The following is a 9,480-nucleotide window of genomic DNA, read 5'->3' on the forward strand; positions in this document are numbered from 1 at the left end:
CATCTGTCATATCTATTTCTAAAAATAAATTTTAAAAATATTAAGTATAACTGGTTGCTAATTTCGTTTTTCGCAGTGACAACTACAGTAGAAATGTCGACTGTCTCCAGTACGATTTCGCCTTCAACTGTCTCCTTTGATACATCATATACAACCACGCCAGCCGCCACTTCAATTTCCCAAACGAACACTTTCGAATTCCTTTGATACATCATATACAACCACTGCAATTTCCCAAACGAACACTTTGAATTCTTTGATTCATCATATACAACAACGCCAGCCGCCACTTCAATTTCCCAAACGAATACTTTGAATTCCTTTGGTTCATCATATACAACCACGCCAGCCTTCACTTCAATTTCCACAGCGAACACGACAGATTCCTTGATTACATCTTACACAACCACGCCAGCCTTCATTTCGATTTCCTCAATGAACGCTTCGAATTCCTTTATTACATCTTATACAACCACGCCAGCCGCCACCTCGATTTCACCAACGAACATTATGAATTCCGTTGTGACATCTTATTCAACCACGCCAGCCGCCACTTCAATTTCCTCAACATACACTTCGAATTCCTTTGTTTCATCGTATTCAACCACGCCAGCCGCCACCTCGATTTCACCAACGAACATTATGAATTCCTTTGTTTCATCGTATTCAACCACGCCAGCCGCCACCTCGATTTCCTCAATGAACACCTCACATTCCATTGTTACATCTTATTCAACCACGCCAGCCGCCACTTCGATTTCCCCAACAAACAATTCGAATTCCTTTGTTACATCATATACAACTACGCCAGTCGCCAATATAATTTCCTCAATGAACAACCAATATTCCATTTTTTCATCTTATTCAACCACGCCAGCTGCCACTTCAATTTCCCCAACGAACACTTGGAATTACTTTGCTTCATCGTATACTACCACGCCAGCCGCCACTTCGATTTCCCAAATAAACTCTTTGAATTCCTTTGGTTCAGAATATACAACCATGCCAGCCGCCACTTCAATTTCCCAAACGAACACTTCGAATTCCTTTGATTCATCATATACAACCACGCCAGCCGCCACTTCAATTTCCCAAATGAACACTTTGAATTCCTTTGCTTCATCTTTTACTACCACGCCAGTCGTCACTTCAATTTCCCAAATGAACACTATGAATTCCTTTGGTTCATATTATACAACCATGCCAGTCGTCACTTCAATTTCCCAAACGAACACTTTGAATTCCTTCGGTTCATCTTATACCACCACGCCAGTCGCCACTTCAATTTCCTCAACGAACACTTCAAATTCCCTTGTTACTTCTCATTCAACCATGCCAGTCGTCACTTCAATTTCCCAAACGAACACTTTGAATTCCTTCGGTTCATCTTATACAACCACGCGAGTCGCCACTTCAATTTCCCAAATGAACACTATGAATTCCTTTGCTTCATCTTATACTACCACGCCAGTCGCCACTTCAATTTCCTCAACGAACACTTCAAATTCCCTTGTTACTTCTTATACAACCATGCCAGTCGCCACTTCAATTTCCCAAACGAACACTATGAATTCCTTTGCTTCATCTTATACTACCACGCCAGCCGCCACTACGATATCAACAACGAATACGTCAAATTCCTTTGTTACATCTTATTCAACCACGCCAGCCGCCACTTTGATTTCTACAACGAACACTTTGAATTCCTTCGATTCATCATATACAATCACACCAACTGCCACTTCGATTTCGCAAACGAACAATTCGAATTCCATTGTAACATCTTATACAACCACGCCAGCCGCAACTTCAATTTCCTCATCGAACACTTCAAATTCCCTTGTTACATCTTATGCAACCACGCCAGTTGTCACTTCAATTTCCCTAATGAACACTTCGAGTTCCTTTGGTTCAGAATATACAACCACGCAAGCCGCCACTTCAATTTCCCAAATGAACTCTTTGAATTCCTTTGGTTCAGAATATACAACCACGCAAGCCGCCACTTCAATTTTTCAAACGAACACTTCGAATTCCTTTGGTTCAGAATATACAACCACGCAAGCCGCCACTTCAATTTCCCAAACGAACACTTTGAATTCCTTCGGTTCATCTTATACAACCACGCCAGTCGCCACTTCAATTTCCCTAATGAACTCTTTGAATTCCTTTGGTTCAGAATATACAACCACGCAAGCCGCCACTTCAATTTCCCAAACGAACACTTTGAATTCCTTTGCTTCATCTTATACTACCACGCCAGTCGTCACTTCAATTTCCCAAATGAACACTATGAATTCCTTTGGTTCATATTATACAACCATGCCAGTCGTCACTTCAATTTCCCAAACGAACACTTTGAATTCCTTCGGTTCATCTTATACAACCACGCCAGTCGCCACTTCAATTTCCTCAACGAACACTTCAAATTCCCTTGTTACTTCTCATTCAACCATGCCAGTCGTCACTTCAATTTCCCAAACGAACACTTCAAATTCCCTTGTTACATCTTATACAACCATGCCAGCCGCTACTTCAATTTCCCAAACGAACACTATGAATTCCTTTGCTTCATCTTATACTACCACGCCAGTCGCCACTACGATATCAACAACGAATACGTCAAATTCCTTTGTTACATCTTATTCAACCACGCCAGCCGCCACTTTGATTTCTACAACGAACACTTTGAATTCCTTCGATTCATCATATACAATCACACCAACTGCCACTTCAATTTCACAAATGAACTCTTTGAATTCCTTTGGTTCAGAATATACAACCACGCAAGCCGCCACTTCAATTTCCCAAACGAACACTTCGAATTCCTTTGGTTCAAAATATACAACCACGCAAGCCGCCACTTCAATTTCCCAAACGAACACTTTGAATTCCTTCGGTTCATCTTATGCAACCACGCCAGTCGCCACTTCAATTTCCTCAACGAACACTTCAAATTCCTTTGTTACTTCTCATTCAACCATGTCAGTCGTCACTTCAATTTCCCAAACGAACACTTTGAATTCCATTGTAACATCTTATACAACCACGCCAGTCGTCACTTCAATTTCCCAAATGAACACTTTGAATTCCCTTGTTACATCTTATACAACCACGCCAGTCGCCACTTCAATTTCCCAAATGAACACTTCAAATTCCCTTGTTACTTCTCATTCAACCATGCCAGTCGTCACTTCAATTTCCCAAACGAACACTTCGAATTCCTTTGATTCATCATATACAACCACGCCAGTCGTCACTTCAATTTCCCAAACGAACACTTCGAATTCCTTTGATTCATCATTTACAACCACGCCAGTCGCCACTTCAATTTCCTCAACGAACACTTCAAATTCCCTAGTTACATCTTATACAACCACGCCAGTCGCCACTTCAATTTCCCAAATGAACACTTCAAATTCCCTTGTTACTTCTCATTCAACCATGCCAGTCGCCACTTCAATTTCCCAAACGAACACTTTGAATTCCTTTGTTACATCGTATACAACCACGCCAGCCGCCACTTCAAGTTCCCATATGAACACTTTGAATTCCTTTGCTTCATCTTATACTACCACGCCAGTCGTCACTTCAATTTCCCAAATGAACACTATGAATTCCTTTGCTTCATCTTATACTACCACGCCAGTCGCCACTTCAATTTCCTCAACGAACACTTCAAATTCCTTTGTTACTTCTCAATCAACCATGCCAGCCGCTACTTCGATTTACCAAACGAACACTTCCAATTCCTTTGTTACATCTTTTTCAACCACGCCAGCCGCCACTTCAATTTCCTCAACGAACACTTCAAATTCCCTAGTTACATCTTATACAACCACGCCAGTCGCCACTTCAATTTCCCAAATGAACACTTCAAATTCCCTTGTTACTTCTCATTCAACCATGCCAGTCGCCACTTCAATTTCCCAAACGAACACTTTGAATTCCTTTGTTACATCGTATACAACCACGCCAGCCGCCACTTCAAGTTCCCATATGAACACTTTGAATTCCTTTGCTTCATCTTATACTACCACGCCAGTCGTCACTTCAATTTCCCAAATGAACACTATGAATTCCTTTGCTTCATCTTATACTACCACGCCAGTCGCCACTTCAATTTCCTCAACGAACACTTCAAATTCCTTTGTTACTTCTCAATCAACCATGCCAGCCGCTACTTCGATTTACCAAACGAACACTTCCAATTCCTTTGTTACATCTTTTTCAACCACGCCAGCCGCCACTACGATTTACCAAACGAACACTTCCAATTCCTTTGTTACATCTTTTTCAACCACGCCAGCCGCCACTACGATATCATCAACGAATACGTCGAATTCCTTTGTTACATCTTATGCAACCACGCCAGTCGCCACTTCAATTTCCTCAACGAACACTTCAAATTCCTTTGTTACTTCTCAATCAACCACGCCAGCCGCCACTTTGATTTCTACAACGAACACTTTGAATTCCTTCGATTCATCATATACAATCACACCAACTGCCACTTCGATTTCGCCAACGAGCAATTCGAATTCCATTGTAACATCTTATACAACAACGCCAGCCGCAACTTCAATTTCCTCATCGAACACTTCAAATTCCTTTGTAACATCTTATACAACCACGCCAGTCGCCACTTCAATTTCCTCAACGAACACTTCAAATTCCTTTGTTACTTCTCATTCAGCCATGCCAGCCGCTACTTCGATTTACCAAACGAACACTTCCAATTCCTTTGTTACATCTTATTCAACCACGCCAGCCGCCACTTTGATTTCTACATCGAACACTTTGAATTCCTTCGATTCATCATATACAATCACACCAACTGCAACTTCGATTTCGCCAACGAACAATTCGAATTTCATTGTAACATCTTATACAACAACGCCAGCCGCAACTTCAATTTCCTCATCGAACACTTCAAATTCCTTTGTAACATCTTATTCAAATACGTCAGTTGTCACTTCAATTTCCCAAACGAACACTTTGAATTCCTTCGGTTCATCTTATACAACCACGCCGGCCGCCACTTCGATTTCCCCAACGAACACTTCAAATTCCTTTATTGCTTCTGATACAACCACGCCATTCGCCACTTCGATTTCCCAAACGAACATTTCGAATTCCTTTGTTTCATCTTATAAAACCACGCCAGCCGCCACCTCGATTTCCTCAACGAACACTTCGAATTCCTTTGTTTCATTGTACACAGCCACTTCAGTTTTAAATTGGACGTCTACCATTAATATTTTCCCGCAAGTGAATAGTTCCTATACGACCCCTAGTACAATATCGCCTACCATTAATATTTCTCACACTTCTTATACGGCCCCTAGTACAACATCTCCTACCATTAATATTTTTCACACTTCTTATACGGCCCCTAGTACAACTTCACCTACCATAAATATTCCTCACACTTCTTATACGGCCCCTAGTATAACATCTCCTACCATTAATATTTCTCACACTTCTTATACGGCCCCTAGTACAACATCGCCTACCATTAATATTACTCATAGTTCTTATACGGCCCCTAGTACAACATCGCCTACCATTAATAGTTCTCACACTTCTTATACGGCCCCCAGTACAACATCGCCTACCATTAATAGTTCTAACAGTTCTGATACGGCCCCTAGTACAACATCGCCTACCATTAATATTTTTCAAAGTTCTTATACGGCCCCTAGTACAACATCGCCTACCATTAATATTTCTAACAGTTTTTATACGACCCCTGGTACAACCGCGTCTGATGTACATTTTACTCCGTCTATAGACACTCATTCCATTCATTCGTCTGAAAGTTTCGTCTCCACTTTAACATCACCATTATCATTTACACCAACCACAACAACACCTACACAATCAACAACAATATCATTATCATCAACAACGCCAACCACAACACTATATTCTTCAACACTTTCAACAACAACACCGACACCAACATCAACCCAATTGTCATCAACATCAACCATATTGACGCCATTGTCATCAACACCAACCGCAACAACACCGATACCATCATCAACAACACCATTTCACAATACACGGAACATCGTTATCAACAACAGGTGTGCCTTCAACGATTAATACGACATCAATTCATGTACAGATTTACAAACCATTGAATATCGTATCATCATATGACCCATGCTGCCGTTTGCTGGTCCGCCATGAGAACCCTACCAATGCAACCCAGTTACATGACGTAATATGACGTCATCAGCTATTCAGTGTGCCAGGCATTGTGTTAATATTCAACCTTGTATTGAAATCCAATACAACGAGTTAACAGGAATGTGCGCCATTTTTGTTTGAAAATAAAGCCTTGATTCTGATATTAATACTTAAAAGGAGACATTGTGTTTACATTTGGTGCCAAATGTTTATAAACACTATAATCAATATTGAACATACGGAAATTCGACGGCGAATTCACACACTCGTCCATATCAGAGCAAGGTCAAGGTTGTTCGATTAATTTCAATGGGAATGACGCATGTTACCACTGGTGAATATCTAAGAACTTTCGTCAAAGTTAAAACGAACACAAATCATTGTAATTGTATTATTGATGTTTACAACTTTGCAGATATTACAAACACCTTGTACGTACACCCAATATGGTTCTAAAAGGAACAAAATCATTTAAAGGGTTCATTTCATATATTCATATATATCATATCAGCACAGACATTATTATATCTTTATAGTAATTCTTAATATCTGAATATAAATATTAATAATCTGTATAGAAATACTGAATATCTGTATAGTAATACTGAATATCTGTATAGTAATACTGAATATCTACATGTTGTTACCTTGAATTTCGGTAAAGAAATACCGTAGGTTTGTGTATATAGTGTATATCTGTATAGTAATATTAAATATCTGTATAGAAATATTGAACATATATATAGTAATACTGAATATCTATATAGCTATATTAAATTTTGGTATATAAATACCGTAGGTACTGAATATCGATGTAGTAATAATCAATATTGTAGGTATGTATAGTGATAGTAAATATCTGTATATTAATACTAAATATCTGTATAGTAATATTAAATATCTGTATAGTAATACTAAATATCTGTATAGTAATACTAAATATCTGTATAGTAATATTAAATATCGATATAGTAATATTAAATATCTGTATAGAAATATCGTTGGTATGTATAGAAACATTGAATATCTGTATGATAATAAGGTGGGTATTTATAGTTATTCTGAATATTTGTATAGCAACACTAAATATCTTAATAGTAATACTCAATATCGTTATAGAAATATTGAATATCTGTTTATTAGTACTGAACATATGTACAGTAATATTGAATCTGTATAGTAATACTGAACATCTGTATAATAATACTGAATCTCTGTATAGTAATACTGAACATCTGTATAGTAATATTGAATCTCTGTTTAGAAATATTGAATATCTGAATGTAAATAATCAAATAACAAATGTACATTATCAAGCACTGTTTGTGTATAATACATATAATGAATGTTTAATGTAGAAAAAAATTCTCATCACATTAGAGATATTAAAACAAAAATCCAATGCAATTTTAACAGGTGCATTTGTTTTTGAAGACTTCATAAAAATAAAACTACATACTCCATTAAAGTATATTTATTTTCTGAACCTGCATCAAAGTGTATTTTCATTGTGTTAACTAGATATTACTTGGCGCACATTAGCGCATAAAAGACATCTAGCAATGGAAAATAAAACATATGCATACACATGTACATGTATGCATGAAACGTACAGTTTATAAAATAGTGTGAATAGCGTATTCTATATATAGACTGAAATCTCCCGCTTGAAGCACAGAAGAACATTTGCTATGGCATTTATGGACTAATTCCACATTGGAATCATTTTCTTAGAATATGTAAAATCTGAGTTAACTGCCGGATCTGTATCAACAATAATTAAAGACGGATAATGCGGGAATATTGGCACGACAGTTTTGTGTTGCCCAATGTACAACTAATCGTCTCTATATACATGTTTTCGTGCCTCTGTAATTTATGTAAAACGACCACACAACAAGAGAGGGCAATTCGATTGCTGCATATGCATGACGAATTCAAGATTGCTACAGAGACTGTGGCCCATTCCTTAGCTACGCACGGCAGACCCATCAACACTCAAACTGATTAGATAATAACCGCGCGCCGACTTTATGTCAGGCTACATCTGACGTCACGCGAAGGGCAAGAGCGTCTTGATTGGATGAACATACACAACCTGAATTTGGGATGCGTTTCCATTTAGGGCCAAATTTCCAATATCGCTCCTTCGACCTAAACGCGAAGGAGCGAAGGAGCCAAAAAAAAAACACGATGGCGAAGGAGCGAAAACACGATAGCAAGGGAACGAAAACACGATGGCGAAGGAGCGAAAACACGACGGCAAAGGGGCGAAAACACGACGGCAAAGGAGCGAAAACACGACGGCAAAGGAGCGAAAACACGACGGCAAAGGGGCGGTTTTCGCTCCTTTGCTATCGTGTTTTCGCTCCTTCACGTTTAGGTGGAAGGGGCGAAGGAGCGATATTGGAAATTTGGCCCTTACGGAACAATATTGTATGATGTTGACGACAAGACTAGATTCTCACTGGATGACGATCTATTTCTCAGAAACACATTCAAAGTACTGATATAAGTTCTGTACAATTCTGTTAAGTAATACATTGTTTATGTCATATACATATTAGTGGCCGTGGAGTTTTTGTATTCTAACAATGCATATGGTAATACTGAAATAAATGGCCAAAATGTAACAAAAGAAATACTGAAAATACATTTGACTTGTAGTTTTATGCAAACATACGTTGTATGTGGGGTGAATATAAAGACAAAATTCCTCCAAGAAGGCTCCATCGACTTCTGTCGATAAATTTAACACTTGTATAAAAGAAGAGTATAAATATTTAACTAATTTCTATTCAGACACAGAGAGCTTTGTCAAGTAAAGTACACATGACCGTTAAGACTTCTGTAACCAGTAATTTGTAAAACAAATATGTATATGATACTTGAATAAATAATTATGTTTACTATGTACATGCACTTTCCTCAAATACAGTATGCAGTAATAAAGTTAAATCATTTTACTTTCTTCAGTCCCGGGAAACATAATTACATATTATAGAATGGAACGTAAATGGATGTCGAATCGGTAATGGAGGTACATTTTTGAACAGGTAAGTTATTTCGTAATAGTTGCGTCTTTCTCAAACAACAAATGCAATACTTATTCATGTTTTCATAAACAATGAGGTAGACATTAGTACGGATTCTAAATCTTCGGAGAAATACGAATTCAAACTTCAATCACGTGTTTTAAAGAATTAGGTAATTGTTTTATCATAAGATGCATACGGCAAATTACATTTAATTATAATTAAATTGTTAAGAGCTCACCTTCTT

The 9,480-nt window shown here is 38.1% G+C and overlaps 1 protein-coding gene across 1 annotated transcript; it reads left to right on the forward strand.

Moving 5' to 3' along the window:
* Positions 1-4,454: 4,454 nt before the first annotated feature.
* On the forward strand, positions 4,455-7,654 carry LOC117341372 (mucin-3A-like). Its single transcript, XM_033903226.1, has one exon. The coding sequence runs from the start codon at positions 4,699-4,701 to the stop codon at positions 6,109-6,111; it is 1,413 nt and encodes a 470-aa protein (XP_033759117.1). The 5' UTR covers positions 4,455-4,698; the 3' UTR covers positions 6,112-7,654.
* The last annotated feature ends 1,826 nt before the right edge of the window (positions 7,655-9,480 follow it).

The sequence above is a fragment of the Pecten maximus genome, chromosome 13, assembly GCF_902652985.1.
Source record: "Pecten maximus chromosome 13, xPecMax1.1, whole genome shotgun sequence".
Taxonomy (NCBI): domain Eukaryota; kingdom Metazoa; phylum Mollusca; class Bivalvia; order Pectinida; family Pectinidae; genus Pecten; species Pecten maximus.

What these genes read in the sequence shown, in the direction of transcription:
- LOC117341372 (XM_033903226.1), top strand. Translation starts at nt 4,699, where the DNA reads ATGCCAGCCGCTACTTCGATTTACCAAACGAACACTTCCAATTCCTTT.